Source organism: Peromyscus californicus, unplaced genomic scaffold (assembly GCF_007827085.1).
Source record: "Peromyscus californicus insignis strain IS unplaced genomic scaffold, ASM782708v3 Scaffold_13__1_contigs__length_99412109, whole genome shotgun sequence".
NCBI lineage: Eukaryota > Metazoa > Chordata > Mammalia > Rodentia > Cricetidae > Peromyscus > Peromyscus californicus.
The window spans coordinates 33,906,755-33,929,081 of NW_026294424.1; the positions used below are offsets into that span (position 1 = coordinate 33,906,755).

At 47.9% G+C, this 22,327-nt stretch overlaps 1 protein-coding gene across 1 annotated transcript; it reads left to right on the plus strand.

Annotated features, from left to right (window-relative positions):
- The first annotated feature begins 806 nt into the window (after positions 1-806).
- On the plus strand, positions 807-4,077 carry Drd5 (dopamine receptor D5). The gene has a single exon (XM_052735887.1). The coding sequence runs from the start codon at positions 1,267-1,269 to the stop codon at positions 2,692-2,694; it is 1,428 nt and encodes a 475-aa protein (XP_052591847.1). The 5' UTR covers positions 807-1,266; the 3' UTR covers positions 2,695-4,077.
- Positions 4,078-22,327: the final 18,250 nt, after the last annotated feature.

Consider the following 22,327-nt stretch of genomic DNA (forward strand, 5'->3'; position numbering starts at 1 on the left):
GGTTCAGAAGCGAGGGTTCCTGTGGAGCTGGTCCAAGCGCAGGTGCATCTGGGGGGAGAGCAAGCAGCTGGAATAGGAGGCAACACCTACAGCGGCAGCACAACCGTCAGGCGCCTGCTTTCCTTCACCAGCAACTGAGCTCCACACCACCAGGGAGACAGGAACATCATGAGAGGCTTGGTGCCTGAGAGATGTGCTAAGGCTGGGGGACCCTGCTGTCTCTTCACGCTTTCCCCATCGTTTCCCCCTCTCCCTCTCCAGTTGGGCCTTTTCGGCTTTAGTTTCTCTGAAACACTGAGTCAGCAGCGCTCCCCTCCCCCCAGTAGATTGAGCACATCCAAAATTAGGAAAGGAAGGACCGGTTCCAAGATGAGGGTTGGTGGGGAAGCACTCTTGTCAAGGCCGAGGAAAGCTGTGTCTCAGGTGGGCGTGAAGGAGAAGGCAGGTTCAGGGGCCACTGTCTCCTGAGCACCTTGTGGGTGACTTCCAAATTCTTATGCACCCAGAGAGTAGACCTCATTGTCTCTCCTGGGAGAATAAATCAAGGCTCAGCGAAGTTAAGTAGGAAATTCGGGGTTCTGTGACTCAGAATACGGTTCAGGATGCGGCTGTGACATCTAAGGCCACCCTCTTATCCCCAAGTCTCTGGTTTGTCTGGATCCACTGTGTCCCACCTCTCCTCCACTTGTCTTTACAAACGTGGCTAGGGCTGGGGCCCCAGAGGTGGCCCGGAAGAGACACCTGGTGTTGAAAAGGGGGGGAGGGGCTATTTCTCCCCGAATCGGGACGAGGGTGTGGCACTGGGGCCCCTCTCCGACCTGTGTGTGGCCTTTGGAGTCGGAAGACGTGGAGATTCCGGACGCCAGGGCACAGGTGGGAGGGCGCGCGGGCGACAGAAGCGCGTCTGATAGGGGAGGGCGTGCGGGACCTGGCAGCCACCGCACCACAGAGATCGCCCGGTGCCGGCGGCTCCGGCCCCCGCCCCCTTTGGCGGCCGCTCTGAGCTTTTCCGACTGGGACCCAGAAGCAGCAGGATCACAGCCAGGGCGACCCGCGAGCACCGGTAGCTTCCTGCCCCATCGCGGGGACCAGAGGCGCGCAAGGCGGTCACCACTCCGGGATCCCGTACAGCGCAGGGTGAGCGCCCCTCCGGTCCGGGGACGGTCAGTTTCAGGGCCCGGCGCACCCTCTGGGGTGCCAGATGGGGCTTCCCGGGGGGGCGCGGGGTCGAAGTTCGGTCGACCCTCCAGTGCTACCCAGAACGACATGCTGCCGCCTGGGCGCAATGGCACCGCGCATCGGGCACGGCTGGGGCTGCAGCGGCAGCTGGCGCAGGCGGGCGCCCCGGGGGGCTCGGCGGCCCCGCTGGGACCCGCGCAGGTGGTCACCGCCGGCCTCCTGACTCTCCTCATCGTCTGGACCTTACTTGGCAATGTGCTAGTGTGCGCAGCCATCGTCCGCAGCCGCCACCTGCGCGCCAAGATGACCAACATCTTTATCGTATCCTTGGCGGTCTCGGACCTCTTCGTGGCATTGCTGGTCATGCCCTGGAAGGCCGTGGCTGAGGTGGCTGGGTACTGGCCTTTTGGGGAGTTCTGCGACGTCTGGGTGGCCTTTGACATCATGTGCTCCACTGCCTCCATCCTGAATCTGTGTATCATCAGTGTAGACCGCTACTGGGCTATCTCTAGGCCCTTCCGCTACGAGCGTAAGATGACCCAGCGCGTAGCCCTGGTCATGGTGGGCCTGGCCTGGACCTTGTCCATCCTCATCTCCTTCATCCCGGTCCAACTCAATTGGCACAGAGACAAGGCAGGCTCCCAGGGCGGAGAAGGCCTGCTATCCAATGTGACACCCTGGGAGGAGGGCTGGGATCGAGAAGGGAGGACGGAGAACTGCGACTCCAGCCTGAACCGAACTTACGCCATCTCCTCCTCGCTCATCAGCTTCTACATCCCGGTGGCCATCATGATCGTGACCTACACGCGCATCTACCGCATTGCACAGGTGCAGATACGCCGGATCTCCTCCCTGGAGAGGGCAGCTGAGCATGCTCAGAGCTGCCGGAGTCGCGGGGCCTGCGAACCTGACCCCAGCCTGCGGGCATCCATCAAGAAGGAGACCAAGGTCTTCAAGACACTGTCAGTGATCATGGGGGTCTTCGTGTGTTGCTGGTTGCCTTTCTTTATTCTGAACTGCATGGTTCCTTTCTGTAGCAGTGGAGATGCCCAAGGCCCAAGGACTGGCTTCCCTTGCGTCAGTGAGACCACCTTTGATATATTCGTCTGGTTTGGCTGGGCCAACTCCTCTCTCAACCCCATCATCTATGCCTTCAACGCTGACTTCCGGAAGGTGTTTGCCCAGCTGCTGGGATGCAGCCACCTCTGCTTCCGGACCCCTGTGCAGACTGTGAACATCAGTAACGAACTCGTTTCCTACAATCAAGACACCGTCTTCCACAAGGAGATCGCTGCTGCCTATGTCCACATGATCCCCAATGCGGTGTCCTCTGGAGACAGGGAAGTGGGCGAGGAGGAGGAGGAGGGGCCTTTTGATCACATGTCTCAAATCTCTCCAACGACCCCAGACGGTGACCTGGCTGCTGAATCTGTCTGGGAGCTTGACTGTGAGGAGGAGGTTTCCTTAGGCAAAATCTCACCTCTCACCCCCAATTGTTCCCATAAAATTGCTTAGAAACACCCTCATGGGAGTATACAACTGCAGCCATATTTACAGGCATTTACACATACATGCACATAAATATACACACTCCCAGTGTGCATCTGCTTTCTGTAGTCCAGCTGCATAGAAACCAAACGATACTTAGCTGAGAAAATTAGCCGAGGCTGTTGGAATAAATTCAGACGCTGAGTTCATTCAGAAAAGTGTTCCCTTTAGGGAAGAGAAAGTGGAGCCCGGTCCTTTAAGAGCACACCTCAACTTAACCTTCCTAACACAGACTTGTTCTGTGATTCTGTCTAGGCTGCTTTTTAAATGACAGGTCTCTGAGTAGCAAATGTTGGAGTGCACTGTGGCTTTCCAGAGACTTGGGTCTGTAGCCCGGTCCTCTGGTAGCTTCTGTTTAGTTTAGATTGGGGCTCTTTCCTGGGCCCGGGATTTTTTTCCCTGTTTTGTTCGGCTTTTTAAGGTGCACAATACACGTGCTTGGGGTTGGGGGAGGGTCATCTTTGCGCTGCCAGTTGGTGTTTGGTGTTGCTCCTGGAGGAACCTCAGCGTGCTCTTAGCAGACAGCTGGGTTTTGGAGCACACATTTGTTTTCTGAGCAGCTTGGTTTAGGGAGCACGCTGCACAAAGGGCCCTGAGGAACGGCTGAATTCTCAGCTTTCTTACTATTAGTCAGTCACTCCTCCAGGGCACACTGAAGGCTAGTTCCACCTCCACCGTGTGTTAGATTCGGACTTCTCAAGTCTGACTGGTTCTATTTTGACTCTTGGAAACTTTTTCTAGGATCACAGGAGACAATGGTCCCGGTTGCTACACAGATGCTCTGAGTTCATTGAAAAGACCACCTAGAATAACAGCTCCGTCATCTCCATCTCTCATCCGCAGTGTTTCAAAGTGACGTGGCTTCAGTAAACCACATTTTATTGGGTCTTTTAGCTGCGATATGTTTCAAAATGCTTCAAAACCAAAATCCTGCTTGGAAGCCGATGGTTTTTATTTGCAGACAGTAGCAAACGGAGTGAACTTCAACCCGCATGCGGAAAGCCAGAGGCAACAAGTCAATGGATGAACTCATGGGGTGAGGGGCTCACAAGGGAGCCCACCTGTCTGTCTTTTTGCTGTCCCTCTCTGCACCGAGTACAGCCAAGAGTACTTTATTCTGCTGTCATTTCACTAGTCACAAACGTAAACATATAAAAAAGCAAACGGACTCTGCCTATGTGAGCTCCCACACTCCCCTGCTCCAAAGACGGCTTCTCAAGGACAGTTCAATCAGTTTTGGTTTCCCTATGGATAATTGTGTTCTGAGTCTTCTGAACAGCCGTGTCTTGTTTCTTGTAAAAAATGTGCAGTGCCTGTCACACCATGCTTAATAAATGTGTGTTGAATGAATCATTTTCTGATTAGTGAGGCTAAAAGCACACCTCACTTAGTGTATTGAGTCCTACGATTTTTGTTAAACTGACGCTGGGATCTGAGGACGGTGTTCCAGTTTTGACTTCTTGCAAACCCGGAGATAAGCAGACCATCAGGGCATGGGCAGGGGCTGGGAAAGGTGCACTGTGCCAGGATTCCTGAGGTGGCTGCATGATCCCGAGTGAGCCTATGGCCCTCTCTGGGACTCACTTTCTGGAAGCATTTGTAAATGGAAGGACTTGGTCCATTAACTTAGTTTTTTTTTTTTCTTCTCTCATACATTATATCCCAACTGCAATTTCCCCTCCCTTCACTCCTCCCAGCACGCCCCACCCCCATATCCCCTCAGATCCACTCCTCCATTTCCCTTCAGAAAAGAGCAGGCCTCTCTGGGATATCAATTAAACTTGGCATAGCAAGTTACAATAAGACTAGGCACAAACCCTCACATCAAGGCTGGACAAGACAACTCAGCATGAGGAAAAGGATATCAAGAACAGGCAAAAGAGTCAGAGACAGCCCCATCTCCCACAGTTAGGAGTCTCACGAGAACACCAAGCTACACAACCATAATGTATGTGCGGAGAACCTAGTACAGACCCATGCGGGCTCCATGATTGTCGCTTCAGTCTCTGTGAGCCTCTATGAGCCCTGCTTAGTTGATTCTGTGGGCTGTGTTCTCCTGGTGTCCTGGACCTCTCTGGCTCCTACAGTCCTTCTTCCCCTCCCCCAAAGGCCTCCCTGAGCTCTGCCAAGTGTTTGGCTGGATCACTAACTTTCAAATTGTGTTTAGTGATGTGGATGATCACAGGTAGAGTCTGAGAAGCCCAGCAAACTCAGTTTTGATGCTCATTTTCCCTATAGGGCTCTGGAGAGCTTTTTCTGAGCACTATGAATCCCAAGTGTGTGAACGGCATCTCCAAGCATCTTTGACCCTGAGAATCCTTGTTGGCTTCGATTCCTATTCTCTCTCTGGTCTTCCATTACAGGGGCACAGTTTGAGAAACTTAGAAATTTAGCTATTCCATCCCATAGAACAGGTTGTGGTAAGCCAATATGGGGAGTGGTGGTAAATGTCTCAGTTTAAAGAGGTCTGTGTTATGGGAAGTCCATCTTGTGGGTACTGTGAACCCTCCTCTCCCCCACAATACATCATTCCTCCTGTGTACTATTTCCATGTCATACATGCTCAGCACTGTCTTACACTCTGGGAATACAGTCATCTGTCAGATTCTCTGCTGTCTTGGAACCTAGTATTAGTGGGCTCAGGTAAAATTCACATTACATTGCCTTGGATCATTCCATCCATGACATTCACCAGACAGTGGTAATGGCTGTGACATATAAGAAAAAGAAAAAGCTGTGCCTACATTTAGTATTATCAGGGGAGGTATCTCTGAAGAGGAAGAGCTGTCTGGGCAGGTGCCATAGCCTGGAAATGGACTGCGCTTTGCCAGGCTAGAGAAGAGAAAGGAGGCCAGTGTGGCTTGGAGACCATGGATGAAAGGACATGCGCCAGTGTCTGCAGCAATCTCAGCCATCATGACTACATGGGGGGGGGGGGGCAACGATTGCATGAACTTGGTGACTTTCGTGTTCCAGAGAGGCAGGAACTTTTGTTAGGCTATTTTACAGATGTAGATGTGAAGGCACTAGTAGGTGAAGCAGCCTGTCTGTGCTCACACAGCTTATGAATGGCAGAGCGAGACTTGAACCTAGGCAGCTTGGCCAAGGAATCTTTAATCGTGTGTGTGTGTGTGTGTGTGTGTGTGTGTGTGTGTGTGTGTGTGTGTGTGTGTATGCATGTGTGTGGTGTGTTTATGTACATGTGTGTTCAGAGGTAATTGTCTCTGTGACTGGGGGGTCAAAGGCTGACATTGTTGGGATATCTTATTCAATTTTCAGCAAAAGAGGTTTTCTCACTGAAAATGAGGAGCTGATTTGACTGGACTGGTTGACTAGTGGGCCCTCAGGATACTCCTGTTGCAGATACTCATTGATTTTATGTGGGTGCTGGGAATCTAAACTCAGGTCCTCATTCCTGCAGAGCAAGAACTTAACCCACAGAGCCATCTTTCTGCTCCCAAGGTCTTAGAGGGGCTTCCAGGAAGTTCAGAATATTTAGCTCTTAGCTCCCTGGATCATTTACTTGTATTAGCAGACCAGCCCTGTGCATCTGCTCCAAGCTGGAAAGAGAGGCCATGAGAGAAGTGGATGAGGCAGCCCTTGGCTAAGGCTAAGCCTTGCCATAGATGGGCTATGAGCTTTCCTGGGCTCTCATTGGCCTTCCCAATTAACCTTACATATTACAATATTCCCATTTTACAGATGAGGACACTGAGGCACAGAATTTCAGTGGCTTACCCAAAGTCATATGACAAGTAAGTGGTGGACCCAGAGTTTATATCCGGCTCTCAGTGGTGGTGTGTGTGGGGGGGGGCTTCCTTTCCTGTCTATCACTGTCAGCAGTAGGGTATGAAGAGTCATTTTCCCGGAAGCTCTACTTTTCAGCTTCTTAGGGAAACCCAAGGATAGGGCCACTCTTTCACACAGATTGTCCTGTGGCCTGGTCTAGAGGTAAATTCCTCTCCATGTTGACCCTCTGTGTTCTTCATATGGTCCTGGAACAGTGGATGATGCTGCTCAGCTTAGGCATAGGGTGGGTGGGGATCCCATCTTTCCTCACTCTTGACAGTTCAGATTTGAGAAAGCATGCTTTCCATCATGACTTGTCAGGGATGACATGCATGCCAGTTCCTATGTCAATTTTGGCTTCATTGCTGGAGTTCTGTGATGATCAGGACTCCAGGGCTGCATTCCAATTGGTTTCAACAAGGGGCTGATTGATGATCAGTGTCTGCGATGGGCATGGAAGATGAGGTGTGTGTGGTGCTATAAGCAATTGCTAGTCTAGGTCTACCAGTTGTCCTCTTCCTTGTGTGCCACTCGGAACCATCAGAGATTAAAATATTGGTGTCAGAAATCTGCTCCAAATTGGTTGAACACTGTTTTCTGAGGATCATGGTCTAAGCTTTGAAATTTCATGTTGTTCAGTGTGCTTGACTATGTAGTCACACCTGAGAAACAGCACAGGGATGCACTTTCATCAGTGCTTCAAATCGACGTGCCTTGGTCCTATCTTGGAGGGTCCTGTTACATGGACTCTGAGAGTTGATGACTGTGTCTGTGGACTCTTAGGTCTCTTATTAACTTGAATTATTCCTAGACATTCTGCTACATAAGAGGATTTGAGGGCAGGGGAAATGGCTCAGTCAATACAATACTTGCTGTGCTAGCACGAGGAGTTTTACTCTAGTACCTGCTTCAAAGCTGGGAGGGGTTGGGTGAGATGCTTCTGTAACCTCAGCTCCAGAGTGGGTGGAGAGAGGTGGATGCTGGGGGCTCACTGTATAGCCAGTTTAGTGGAATCGATGAGTTCCAGGCCAGTGAGAGACCCTGCCTCAAAATTTAAGGTGGAGAGAAATTAAGGAAGACACCCAGTATTGACCTCTGGCCTCCACGCACGTGCATTTGTGCCAGTATGTACACATGTACAACCATGAACATATACACACACACACACGCAACACCATATACATATTCATGAGCACACACACACACCCCCCACACACACAGAGGAGAATCTGATTAGTCAGTCTTTATGGTTGATGATGTAAATAAGCAAACCAGCTCAAATCTCATGGCCCAAGTATCCAGAAAGTGTTCAGAAAATGCCCTCACCGATGGAGAACTCTGGGGGTGCTTTTCCTCAAGGGAGAATCATTCAACAGTTGAAGCTAGAACCATTTGTCTCTGATTCCTAGATTTCTCATTTTTAAAACAGGAAAGCAAAAACAAAAACAAAACAAAAAAGAACGCAAAAAACCCAAGCACATAGCAAGTATCTAATGAATGTATGTGTATTAATGGACTGGTAAAGTAAAAACAACAACAAACCCACCAAAATGTTTGCCAAGGATCCACGACAAAGGGTGAAGGCTATGGCAGCCACTCTCTGATGGCCACATGATTGTATACTGGCTATTTGGCAGCTTTTAGAGTTCGTATCCCAAATGCCACATAGGCTCATATATTGAAGTCTCGGTCCCAGCAGATGGGGTTCTGGGAAGTGGTAGAAACCTTAGTATATGGAACTGCATTGGAGGAATCAGGTCAATGGGGGTGTGCCCTGAAGGGTAAGATGGGACTCTGGATTCCTCCTCTTTCTTCACTTCCCAATTTCCATGAAGTGAGCATCACATGCTTGCACTATGATGACTTGCCTTGCCACATGTCCAAAGTGATATGACTGGGTGACCTCACACTCAAACCTCTAAACCAAAAGCCTAATCAGTCATTCTTCTGTTTTGGTTTATATATTTTTAGTGTGTGTGTGTGTGTGTGTGTGTGTGTGTGTGTGTGTGTGTGTGTGTGTGTGTGTGTGTTTATGTGTGTGTTCATGCACTTGGATATCAGAAGACAGCTTCAGGGATTCAGCTATCACCTCCTTTATGACAGAGTTTCTCACTGGCCTGGAGCTCACCAATTAGGCTAGTCTGGTTGGCCAGGGAGCTTCCGGGAGCTTCAGGGAGCCTTCTGATCTCTGCCTCCCAGTGCTAGGATTACAAACACTTGCTGCCATGCCCACCTATTTCACCTCAGTTCACAGATCAAGCTCAGGTCCTCACACTTATGTGGCAAGCGCTTTGCAGACTGAGCTGTCTCCTGAACCCACACTCATTCCTCTTTGAAGCTGTTTGCTTCTGAGCTGACTAACTGAGCTTGTGTTTCTTTGGATTCCCAGGCTCAAAGACTGAGAGAGACTTCACCCTGGTTGCTGTGTGGAAGGCATTATTGCTTGGAAGCTTCAAAAATCACGTTGCCGGCTTCCTTCATGCTGGGATGAGGAACAGGTAGCCAGAGGGATTGAAACGTTTTTGTTTTGTTTTGTTTTGTTTTTAAGGTGGTTAAATGGAATCTGGGTCTTTGGGCTCCCGGTTTGCTTCTTCTGTGGTACGGTGAGTCCAGTTTAGACTGAGTGCTGTCGGTTGGTGGATTACATACAGACAGGCAGGGACTTTAGCATGCTGATTAACTCTCGATAGCAAGCAGCATGGAGGATGATAATTTACAACTGACAAATGCTAGCTAGCACCGAGTGGGGCAAAGTAGCATCTCAAAGGCTTGTTTTTGTTTGTATTTCATGAAAGACACCAGGCCTCTCTGTGCTAAGTGCCAGGAAGTCGGTTTCAAAAGAAGAGCTGGGGAAAAGAGGATTTTAAAATTATATTACAATCTCAAAAATAAAATAAATTTTAAAAGGGGGGAAAAAGAATTAAAGCCAAACACAAGGCACGAGCTCTTTACTGCTATGAGGTCCTTGTGCAGGCTGAGTGGCTCTTCAAGTGTGATGGGGAACTTGCTCTCCCACCCTATTCTAGTACAGTGGGAATGTCACCGACATCCCAAGAAGCATAGAACAAAGATCTGAGTTGGGGATAAAGGACTTGGGTTCAAGTCTAATTTTAGTGACTCTAAGTGAACAATTCAATAACTATCCCAGTGTGGCCTGTTCTCCTCCAGTCATAATAACTACACCGCTTTCATCCCTTTTAGATTGTACACCCTATCAGATGCCACATTGGAACTGACACAGTCATTTCAGAGAGCCTCCAGGCTGGCCCTTTAAGAGGTCTTGACACAGGAGTATGGGGCTATCTATCTTTGAGAATGATGGAATCTTTCTTGGCTCTTGGTGAGCTTAACCCAAAAGGCTTGGGTCCCAGAAACTCAAAAGCCACCGGGAGCTTTTAGGTTCTTGTTTTACAAATTTGAAGACTGAAATTCATGAACCACAGAGGGTGGCTTTAGGAAAGTATTATAGGGAGCTTAAGTGAGAGGGAAAGGCAGGGCTCCCATGCAGCAGGAGGGGTCCTGGGCTGGGGTATCACTGAGAGTCACTGCCTTGGAATTAATAAAGCTTTGCTGGAGGAAGGAAGGGCTGGGAGAGGAACTGGTCAGACCCATTTGTATGCCAGGTGTAAAGGTGTCTTGAAGTGTCTCTCATGCTCTCAGTACGATCTCCATCAAAGGGAACTCCTTCTGTGGAGAAGGAAAAACCAACATCCATTCTGGCATCCCTGACCTCTGGCCGGTGCATTACCAAACACATTTTGGTCTAAACACTTCTGGCACCTCTGGTCCCCTGACGTGGTGAGGCTCAGGGATAGTTCTGGCTTTTAGTCAAGAGGAAAAATTATTCACTTCGGGGTCTTTTACCCTAAATCTCCTCAGCCAGTTTCCATCTCCTGTTTTCATTACTCTTATGCCTTTTGTACTGTCCAAGGGGCTGAGGCTCTGGAAAGTCAACCTCCTTGTTCAAGATCACACTGCTATAACGTGACAACATAGGGTTCAAGTCAAGCCCACCTGGCTTGACACTCTGCCACATGGTAAGAACGTAATGGAGAAGAAAGGGAGAGACAGAGGGATGGATGAGCAGAATGAACAAGAGAGGCTGGCTTAGGGTAATGTAGATACTGAGTGACGGAGCTACAGTTCAACCCTCCCAGTCCCTTCTTACTTCTAAACACTACCTTATACCATCTTCCTGGCTTAAGCAAATTCTTAGCTGTGACATAAATCATTCATGAAACTATGAGGAACCCACGAATGTTTGGCCTGGGGCTGTTACTAACACTGGTGGGGTAGATCATCTTCATTGCCACTTTGACTGGGTGTGTCTGTGAGGGTCGTTTCCAGAGAGCATTGTCTAAAGTAATTACCTGAGTGTAGGTGGCAGGTCCCATGGGCTTGGGGCCCAATTGGAATACAAGGTAAGAAGAGGAAATTGACAGAACACCAGGAGCCCCCCTCTTTCTGCTTCCTGACTTGTGATGATGTGGACCAAGGTGGTCCACCCATGTGGATGGAGACCATGAGTCCAAATCAAGCTTTACTCCTTTAACCTGTTCCTATGGAGTATTTTATCTAAAAGATAAGTAGCTGATACAACTGGGATCCACTGCCCACTCATGACAGGCACACCAAGGTCTGTGAGACCCCACAAGCTCACAGCACTCTCTTCTCTCCAAACTCTGAAGCCCAAGCAAAAGCCCACATTTCTTACGGTATATTTTGATCCTGTTAGCTCCAGCAGCAGCACGAACAATTATCACCCAATATTCGACCTGCTGGCAACACATGGATGAGTTAGTTGTTCAGAACTGATAGGCACATTCCAGAATATCTGAAAATTATGCATGCATTTCTCAATGAACAGTTAAAATGATGAATCCAACTTGCTACATTTTAATATGGTTAGTAATAAATGTTACTGATATATGTCATCAACAAGACATAAAACTGACAGCCACAAAATCAGATGGACAATTGCTAGAACTCCATCCTTCCCAACTACAGTATAAAAAGATATTGATGAGTTCCAGACAAGCCAGGGCTATAGAGTGAGACCCCAAAAGAAAAAGAAAGATATCAATAAAATTTGATATGGAGGAAGAAATTAACCTCCACTATCTGATCATCATTGTGAAGTTTGGAGAGAAAAGATTGTTTCAATAAAAATAAATTCAGTGTTTTTTTTAAGAAAGTGGAAAATAACACAGAAAATGGCTTTAACTGCATCAAAGAGAAAAAATGATCAATGCATTTAATTAGCTCAGTGCATTTTACTCCAAAAAATATTAGTTGCCGGGGAAAATTCATCAGTGTTGATTATTTACTTAAATGTTTATTTCCAGAGCTGAATTTCGTTCATTTCCCACAGGTCTATTCCCAGGCCTCCCCACTGCTCACATGCTACCCTCCTTCAAGGTTGATAGGCCACTGGAGCTACAAAATGAAAGGTCTTGGAGGCAGGTTCAAGGGGACACTAAGACAGTTAGGGTTAAGGAGTTATTTCCACCATGGACAGACTGGACAGACAGACACAGTGTGGCGGGGACTCGGTGTGATGGGGTGAGGTGAGTAGGAGCCCACAAGCTGTAACTTTTTGTTTTGTTTTGTCTTTTGTGTTCCGGGTTAGCCTCAGATTCACTGTGTAGTCAGGGGTGACTTTTGTCTTGGTATCTCTATTGCCGTGATAAAACACCACGACCAAAAGCAACTTGGGGAGAAGAAGGTTTATTTCAGCTCAGACTTCCAGGTCATGGTCCATCACTAAGGGAAGTTGGATCAGGAACTCAAGCAGGGCAAGAATCTGGAGGTGGGAACTGATGCAGAGGCCATGGAGGAGTGCTGCTTACTGGCTTGCTCCTCATGGCTTGTTCAGTCTGACTTCCTTATACAATCAGGGCCCCCTACTCAGAGTTAAAACCACCCACAATGGTCTGGGCCTCCCCGCATCAATTATTAATCAAGAAAATACCCCAAAGATTTGCCTACAGGCCAGTCTGGTGGGAGAATTTTCTCAATTGAGATTTCCTCTTCCCAAATGACTCTGGCTTGTGTCAAGTTGACAAAAAAAAAAGAAAAAAAAAAATTAGCCAGCCTAATTGACTTCTTGTCAACCTGATATACAAACATATCACCATTCAACTACAATTTCCTTGCTCATTTGTCCCCAAAAATGTCATGTTATGATCACAATATAAACATAATATAACTTTAAAAGTCTCACAGTCTTTAAAAATTTCAATTCTTTAAAAATTCAGTCTCTTTACAGAGGAGTGGATGGGGGATGGGTAGAAGGGAGGTATGGGGAGGGAATGAGAGGAGAGGAGGGAGGGGAAACTGTGGTTGGTATGTAAAATAAATAAAAAATATTTAATAAAATCATTCAGTCTTTTTTAAAAAAAATCCGAAGTTTCTTTCAAAGCTCGAAGTTTCTCTAAAACATCCAAAGTTTCCCAATCATGGACTCCCGTAAAGTTAAAACAGCAAGTGGAATACTTTGTTATTTCAAGAGGGAAGAACTGGGGCACGGTCACAGTCATATCAAAGCAAAACCGAAGTGCAACTTCGGGCTCAGTGCCAGACTTTGGGGACTCACGGTCTCCTGAGCTCCCAGGGCCCCGTTTCTCCAGCTCTGCACCGCCTGGGCTTGTCTCCCAGGTCCAGGCCAGTTGCACCCACAGTTGCTGCGGTTGCCCCATAGCACTGGCGTCCCCAAAACTCTGGGGTCTCCACTGCAAACTCTGCCAGTGTCCTCTCCCAGTGACTCTGACCCTGTCCCATACTGCCAAGTCTCAGCTCCCGTGCATAACTCCTTCAGTCCTGGGGCTTTGACTGCCGTTGAGGCTGCACCTTCTCCAGCGACTTCCCACAGTGCTAAGCCTCAGTTTCTAGTCTGACCTCTTTATGCGTTTAAAACTCTTTACACCATTTCTGTCTTGGAGACTCTGACACATTACCGCCTTGAGCTGCAAGAACCAAGTGCAGCTTTGGCTCCTTCTGGACTACAGGTCCTGTCTGCTGACCCTGAAGAAAACACATCCCAGGAGATTTTGTCTCAACGTTGTTGCTCTTCTTAATCATAGCTGACTCTTCAGCCCCAGCTGACCAGTATCGATTATCCCAGAAAAGTACAGGTTTCACTTTAGCGGTTTTAAATTCAAAATCTTACAGAAATGGCTCTGGTAGAGTCTTTGATTCCTTCTGAAACATCACAAGCCGCCCTCCACCATCTGCATTGCTCTCAACACTCTCATTTTCTGAGATCTTTTGTTCTTTTTATTCTATGTGCTTTGGCGGTTTGCCTGCATGGATGTCTGTGTGAGGGTGTAGGATCTCCTGGAACTGGAGTTACAGATGGTTCTGAGTGGCCATGAAGGTGCTGGGAGTTGAACCTGGGTCCTCTCTGCAAGAGCAGCCAGTGATCTTAACTGCTGAGCCATCTCTGCAGCCTCCTTCTGAGCTCTTCTTAAGGCACTTTCTCTCTTCTCCAGTCTTAATGCACAGCTCTCAGGAAACCACTGTGTTCTCCTATGCCATCTCTCCAGCCCCTTGTGCTTTTCATGGAAATGGCTCAGTGGTTAAGAACACTTGTTGCTCTTGCAGAGTTCTGGGGTTTGGTTTCCTGGTATAATTGGTGTCTCACAACCATCTAGGGAATCAAACCCCCCTCTTTTTAATTGTGATCACCTCTTCCCAAATGCTCCTGCATGCACACAGTGCACATAAACTCAAGTGGGTGTGCGCGCACACGTTTAAAAACTGCATGGAATGAATGAATGAATGAATAAATGAATGGCTGAATAATGACTACTGATTCTATTGGAGGAGAGAGGATGGGATTGAGTTTTGTCTCCTCTGTCTCTTATCTTCTGAAGAGATTTTGGTCAGGATGCATCTGCCGTGTCCAGACACCCAGGACCTAAACGATGCTGTCACAGAGGGACGCAAGAGGAGCTCTCTTTGGGAGTCACAGTGAACACCGGCCATGGGATATCATTTTTCCAGATCTCCTGAGGAGTCACTGGAGGCTCCTGTGTTCTTAAGTCATCTGCCTCCTTGGGCATTATGCTAAATACTGAGCTCATGCTGATTGCCTAAGCCGACTGACTCCTTCCCAATCTGTGTGGATATAGCATCCTAGCATCTCCTACAGTCAGGGCCTGCTACACAAAGCTAGCTGTCTTTATGGGTTATTTATAACCAAGTCATAGTGGGAATCATTATGTAAAGACTGTTGTTTCTAACCTCCCCCCAGCGTCAATCCATCAATTTTATTTAATGGTGCTGGCTGCTGTGATTAGATATAATGAGTGAGATAGGGTTGGGTTACAAATGAAAATGATCAGGGTCAAGGTGGTTTGCTATTCTAATCCTTAAAGAGAAAGATTCCCAGATATCTATGCTCCCACACCATTAGCATGAGTCCTTTTGCTTTTTATGAATGTAAATAAGAAGGATGGTCGGCCAGTGGGAGGAAGACCACATGAATCGGGGGAGATACCGTGCGCTCAGCCCACGATTCCCATTACCCAGCTTCAATCACTTCATGCTGCTTAACAAATTGCTTTGAGGTGGGGCATTTGCATACAGCAGAAGTTACTTCTCACTGCTCTGAAGGCTAACAAGTCCAAGATGGAGGTGCTGCAGATTCAGTGTTGGGCTAGGGCTTTCCTTCTGTGTTAAGACGGACTTGCTGGCCTCCTCCACGTGGCAGAAGGGGCAACCTGTTCTCTCTCTCACACCTCTTTTTACAAGGTCACTGGTGTGATTCCAACATGAAATGTTCCCCCCCCCCCCCAAAAAAAAAAACCACGGAAGGCAGATTCCTCAGAGGGTGGCACTTTTGAGAGATGACAGGTCATGAGGGTGCCGACATCATCATGTGTCTGCATGGGTTAGGGAGAGGTGGGAACTGATTGGAGATTGTGGACCACTGGGGATAGGCATACTCTTGAATAGTATGTCTTGTTCTGAGGCCCTTCCTGTCTAGCTCTCTCTCTGCTTCCGGGCTGCTGTGGTTTTTCCATCATGATGTAGGTACCACAGGGCCGGACTGGCAGGTACTGAAAGCTCTGAAACTCTGAGCTGAAACCAATCTTTTGTAGCTGGTAGCCATTCCAACCTTGATCTGGAAGCTCCAACCCCCATTGAGGCTTCGGTAACTGTCATGCCTACAAGGCAGGGCCAAGAGAGGACCCTGAAGCCCCGAGATCTGGGCTCTCTTGGTGCCTGGACCCTGGATGCTGGAGGTAGACCGAGCAGAGTTCTCCAGAGAACACCGCTGGACTGCGACACACCTTTCCCAGACCCTGCACCCACCTATCACTTCACTTGTAAGTTACATCACTAAATAAACCTCCCTTTTAACTACGTGGAGTGGTCTTAATAATTTCACCAATAATCTTTCCTTTAAGTTGTTTTCCACGGTGTTTCACCACAGTGAATGAAACAAAAGAAAATGGAACTGACTAGCCCCATCACTCAGAATCATCCATGAGGGCATCACTCACATGCCTGGATCTTCTTCCACAGGCTCTACAATGTACTACTATCATTTTGGCATTAAATCTCGAGATATGAATTTAAGAAAGTCATTACATTTATTGACTTAGTGTGTGTGTGTGTGTGTGTGTGTGTGTGTGTGTGTGTGTGTGTGTGTGTGTGTGTGTGTGGTGGTCGTCGTCGTCATGTGCACGCCTGTTGGAGGGCAGAGAGAGGACAAGTTCTAGGAGTTAGTTCTCCCCTCGTACCATGTAGGTCCCAGGGATTGAACTCGGGTCATCAGGCTTGGCAGCACGTGCCTTTACCCTCTGAGCCATCTCGACAGCCCTCAACACACGACTTTTAAAGGATACAGACATTCAAGCTATAGCAGCCTCATTCCTTGCTGTGGATTTTGGCCCGTTCACAGTCTTACTTCAGTTCTGAGCTGGCCCTAAGATCCCCTCCTTGGCAGTTCTGGGGAATCCCTAAGTGACTTCCTACACCCTCGAAAGAGATCTTATTAGCATATCTGGAATGGGGAGTTACCATGAAACAAATTCCTGATGCACACAGTATCGGCTCTGGCCAGGTAGGGGCAGCAAGAAAACCAGCCCTGAAGGATGTGAAGATGGTGGTCTGTAGAGGGCATCTGATTACACTATTGTAGAAGGAGCTTAGGAGGCAGTATTGAACTGTTAAGGAGCTCCCAGCTTAAGATGAATCGCCTGGGAGATGTGATGCTAGAAGCACTGTCTTGTTTGTTACAACATGAACAAGATGGGCTAGAAAAGAACTGGCTTATCTGTGATATGCTGGCTATGAAAAGGAGTAGGCAGTCTAAGAAGTTGGGGTCTAGGGTGGTTGGTACAATGGCTTCTCATCTTCAAGGTAGAACATTTAACTTAGAAACCATAGCATAACTAGGACCCAGTCCAGTGGCGGCTGTCATGCTGTTTGTTAAGCCACAAAGTGGGCAGCTACTAAATCCTTCAGGTGCCCGGATTGGATTAGGGAGAAAGGAATTCAGATGTGAGTCTCCCATAGAGGTCCGACAGCCTGGTTGTGATGCTGGAGTTACAGGAAAATGACCCACATCTAAGAAGATTGTGGTGTAGGCATTTGCTCTCAGAACAAAATAGCAAAGCACTTATTGAGTTTCCCCCATGCTGTTGTTTGTTTTGGGGAGAAAGGCAGGGACTTGTTCTGTAGCCTAAGCTGATCTGGGGCTTGCAAGGTCTTTGCCTTAGTTCCCCAAGCTTACAGACATGGAACACCATGCTTGGTTATGACCTATTGAGTTTTTTTTCTGAGAGTGTTGCACAGTTGTACATCACCTAAATGTGTTTATGTAAACAATAGGTCAGATGTGTAATGACTCTCCCGTAAAATGGACTCACCAAGTGACATCACAGCCATTGTTCATACTCTTGAATGTCACACAAAGATGAATCACTCACACATCTCAGAATATCTCCCTGTTGCTAAGCTATGCATGAAGGTGTGTCCCAGTTGTGATACACTTGTGGAAAATATAGACACTGGTAGTTCCTTTGGGGAGGATGTCTCTCCAGTGCACCTGCCTGACCTGGTCATTCCTGGGCTTTGAAAAGTCTCTTCACTGGGAAACCTGCCAGAGCACAGTGTGATGGTCATTGATGCCCCCATGGTTTGCCTGGCAACTCCTGTGGGTTTGGTAAGGAGTGGCTTAGACAGAACGTGTGAGACCCCCAAAACTTCCATCTGCTAGTGTGCTCCATGACTGCCCATGAGGGATGGATAGTGTGAAGGTTTCCCAAACTCAGTTGACCCTGGAACTCCTCTGTTTCAGGACTTCTGAGGTCTGAGACCTCAGGGCATACTCTTTGGGGATGATGATCTGTTAACCTTTCCTCACAATTGAAGGCAGGCTCCTGCCTATTTCTCTGGTCCCTCCAGGGGCATACACTCCATGTGCCATGCTAGTTCCTGCTGGGGTCTCCTGAGGAACAGCTCATCCCATTGCTGGGCAATGCTTTCATCCACAGCTTCCTACAGAGCTGTCTGCCTCCTTCCAGAAGCCCTCTCTGAGTCTCTTGTTCAAGGTGAATACTCTGCCCACACAGGCATTTGCCCCCTATCCTGTGTTCTAAACACATGACCCTGGCTGTGTTTCTTGTGGGACTCCATTGCCAGGAGTTTTGGTCGGGACTCTTCTATATTCTCACTGCTGGGTACACCCCGAATGCTTCTGATTTCTGAGCAAATGGCTGGGTGGAGGGAGGCAGAAGCAGGGCTGGCTGGTAGGGTCTCTGATGGAGCAATATTCTTTGGTGTAGTGGAGGTTGACCTACTTTAGAGTCTTGCCCAATTTACACGTCGCTTTCTCTTAAAAACACTCTCTCTTCTTAACATCATGTGAGTATGGCTTGACATTTAAAACAGAGAAACTGGAATTCTTCCACCTGTGACTTGACAGCTTAGCTCACATGGGGATGAAGCCTGCTGAACCCAGCCTCTGAGGAAGGTCTACTCTCCCTGTCTTTGAGGCACACTTCTAGGGTGAGGAGTGTGAATCCTAAAAGGGAATCTCTCCCTCTACCTTTTGTGTCTATGTAGTATATGGTGTTTTGTGTACCTGCATGTGTGTGCACCTGCTGCAGTGGAAGCCAGAGGTTGATGTCCAGCATCTTCCTCTATTGCTCTCCAACTTTGTTGTTTGAGGGAGTGTCTCCCACTAACCCCAGTGCTTACTGATTGGCTGGATTGGCTGGCCAATGAGCTCAGGGGATGCTCCTGTCTCCTCCTTTTCTCTTTTGCTCCAGTACTAGGGTTTAGATACATGCTGTCATGCCTAGCTTTTTACCTGAGCTCTGGGGATCCAAACTCAGGTCTGCATGCCTGTACGGCAGGTACTTTACTGAGTCATTTCCCTAGCACCCCCCCCCATTCCCTTTTCTTTTAGTGTGTATATACATGCGCATGTCAGCGTGCATGCCTTTGGAGGTCAGAGGAAAAACCTCGGGTTCTGTTCCTCAGGCACTGTCCACATTTCTGTTTTTATTTAGAGACAGGGTGTCACAGAGGCCTGGAGCTCAACAATAGGCCGGGCTGGTCTAGTGAACCCCAGGTGTCCTCCTGTCTCTGCCTCCCCAAGGCTGGGCTTGCAAGTGTACAGTGCCACAATCAGTTTTTTAAAAAACATGGGTTCTGGCCATTGAATTCAGGTCCTCATGCTTGCTAGGGTCTTTACTGACTGGGAGAGCCATCCCCTCCTCTTGGTGGTCCCTGGGGGTCAGAGCTGCCCTGTGTAGCTCCAGGCAGGCCACTCATACGGAGAATACGCTGCACAGTGTTCTTGCTTGGAGCAGCCCCAGAGGCATCAGCTATTTTGTGCACCAGATGTCAGGGTTTGCACCACAGTCCTGGAAGTGGAAAGCATCCGTGACAGACTACCCAGCCTTTCTTGGAAGGTTGGTGATGAAACTGAACCATGAGGCAGGCGTTAAACTTGAGAATCACGAGGAGTAAAGACCAAACCCATAATTGTCCAATCAAAACAAGCTGTATTTTGGGGTGCACTTGAGACTGCTGTCTCACTCCAGGTTGGGATTTGAGAGAGCAGCCTCTGCCGGCCTCATGAGGTTATTTTTACAGAAGAGATAAAGTGTTCACAGGGGCGAGAGAGTCGGCTGTTATACATTGCTAGAAAAATACAGCGAAAGGGAAGGAAGAAGGGGAAGACCATACATCATGTGAATGGGTCACAAGTTTAGTGTAGGCTGAAAACATGTTTTGCCGTTTACATCAAACCTAAGAAACAGGAACTTATTCTTAATTACAAATAGAAACCGTAACTTGCAAGAACTTAACATATGCCAAACATGAACTTATTCTTAACTGTCTTATACAAACAGAACCCTTAACCTACAAGGTATATCTTTACTGTTTTGGTCTCCCATTAGCTTACAAGGTATATTGTTCCTGTTTTGGTCTCATATTGGTGGGGCGGAGTGTCTCTGGTGTAGACTGATTCTCACTTACTGCCTTTTTAATTTTTTAATTAATTAATTAATTAATTTTACATCCTAACCACATCTCCTCTCTCTCCTTCCACCCCTAACCCACCCCTCCTCTGTATTCGCTCAGAAAGGGGCAGGCCTCTCGTGGGCATCAGCGAAGCATGGCATATTAAGCTGCCATAAGACCAAGCACCTCCCCCTGTGTTCTAGCCTGGGAAAGGCAATCCAGCATGAGGAATAGGTTCCCAAGAGCCAGCCAAAGCACCAGGGACAGCCCCTGCTCCTATTAACAGGAGTTCCACAAATAGACCGAGCTATACAACTGTCACATATATGCAAAGGGCCTAGGTCAGTCCCGTGCAGGGTCCCTGGTCATTGGTTCAGACTCTGTTCCCATGAACCAGGCTAGCCATTTCTGTGGGTTTTCCTCCGATGTCCCTGACCCCCCTGGCTCCAACAGTCCCTCCTCTCTCTCCTCAGCAGGATCCCCTGAGCAGGAGTCTCTGGGTCTCTGAATCTGCCTCCATCAGTCACTGGATGAAGACTCTCAGATCACAACCTGGGTAGTCACCAATCTGATCACAGGGAATGGCCAGTTCACGCTATGCATCCACTGCTGCCAGGAGTCTTAGCTGGGTCTCTGAATCTGCCTCCATCAGTCACTGGATGAAGACTCTCAGATCACAACCTGGGTAGTCACCAATCTGATCACAGGGAATGGCCAGTTCACGCTATGCATCCACTGCTGCCAGGAGTCTTAGCTGGGGCCATTCTTCAGGACTCATGGAAGTTTCCCTTGTATCAGGCTTCTACCCCACTTCATAAAGCCCAGTCATCTCTCTCTGCACTCTCCGCCTCCAGCCACCACCCAACCCCATCTCTCAAGTTCCCATGCCTACTGACCCAAGTCCTACCAGGAGATCTCTTCTATTTCCCCTCCCTAGAGAGATCCATGTGTCCCCTCTTGGACCCTCCTTGTTTCTTAGCCTCTCTGGATCTGTGGATTGTAGCTTGGTTATCCTTTATTTTACAGTTAATACCCATTTATGAGTGAGTACATATCATGTTTGTCTTTCTGAGTCTGGGTTACCTCACTCAGGATGATTTTTTTTCCTAGCTCCATCCATTTGCCTTCAAATTTCCTGATGTTATTGTTTTTAATAGCTGAGTAGTACTCCATTGTGTAAATGTACCACATTTTCTTTATCCATTCTTCAGTTGAGGGGCATCTAGGTTGTTTCCAGGTTCTGTCTATTACAAATAATGCTGCTATGAACATAGTTGGGCAAGTGTCCTTGTGGTATTGATTGAGCATCCTTTGGGTATATGCCCAAGTGTAGTTTTGCTAGGTCTTGAGATAGACTGATTCCCAATTTTTTGAGAAGCTACCACACTGTTTTCCCAAGTGGCTATATAAGTTTGCACCCTATTTATTTTTTTGACTTGACAAAGTCAACTATGGTAAAATATTTATCAAAGCATGGCTTAGAACATGTAGGGCCAAAGCTAAACTCATTGCCTAGGAAGTCAGGGTGGGTCACAGACTTCAGACTCGATTTTTAAGATCTATAGACAGGCAAATCATTCTTGCTTTTGAGTTTCCTGATGGTGGGCTCAGGGCAAATGGGTCATGTGCCTGCTGTCCAGCCATTCCATCTGCTGAGGCTCCCCGGGAGACCGGTACCACCAGGACTGTGGCCGGGAAAACAGCTGCTCAGTAAGCCTTCAGCTTCAAACAGGGTTTGCTGTGGGCATCGAGATGCCTTCTCCCATCCGGGTGGAAGCAGTACTGACTGCTGGGATGCTGGGCTCCAGTCCTGTGGGTGTACTGAAGCACAGAGTAGTTGGAGGAAAAATAGGGAAAAGCAGAAAGACCCCAAATCGCCCTCCATTCTGGCTGTGTAGTGCTGTGACCTGCCCTCCTGTCCTCTCTTGCGATAAATTCTTTAAAGCTTACCCTTGAAGATGGGTCTGCCACTGAACTATTATTATCTAAGTTTTCCTCATTGGTTGAACAGCAAGATAATGCCTCATGAGCTTTAGAAAGAATTCATTCTAGGCACGTAGGAAAGAACATGGTAGATTATGTATGCTATTACTGCTAATGGTTCCACTTGTTCTGGATTGTACAGTAATGACCTATCCATCCTAACAGGCCCTTATTCATACCACATCTTCATAAGCAGGCTTCCTGTCTAGACTTATGAATGAAGAGAGATAATTTTTCCAGTCCACTTGTTATATAAGAAGGTATCTGAAGCCTATGGGTAACTCTTTGATACAACTATTTTTTTTTTGTGTTTGTACATGTGTGTTTGTGTGTGTGTGTG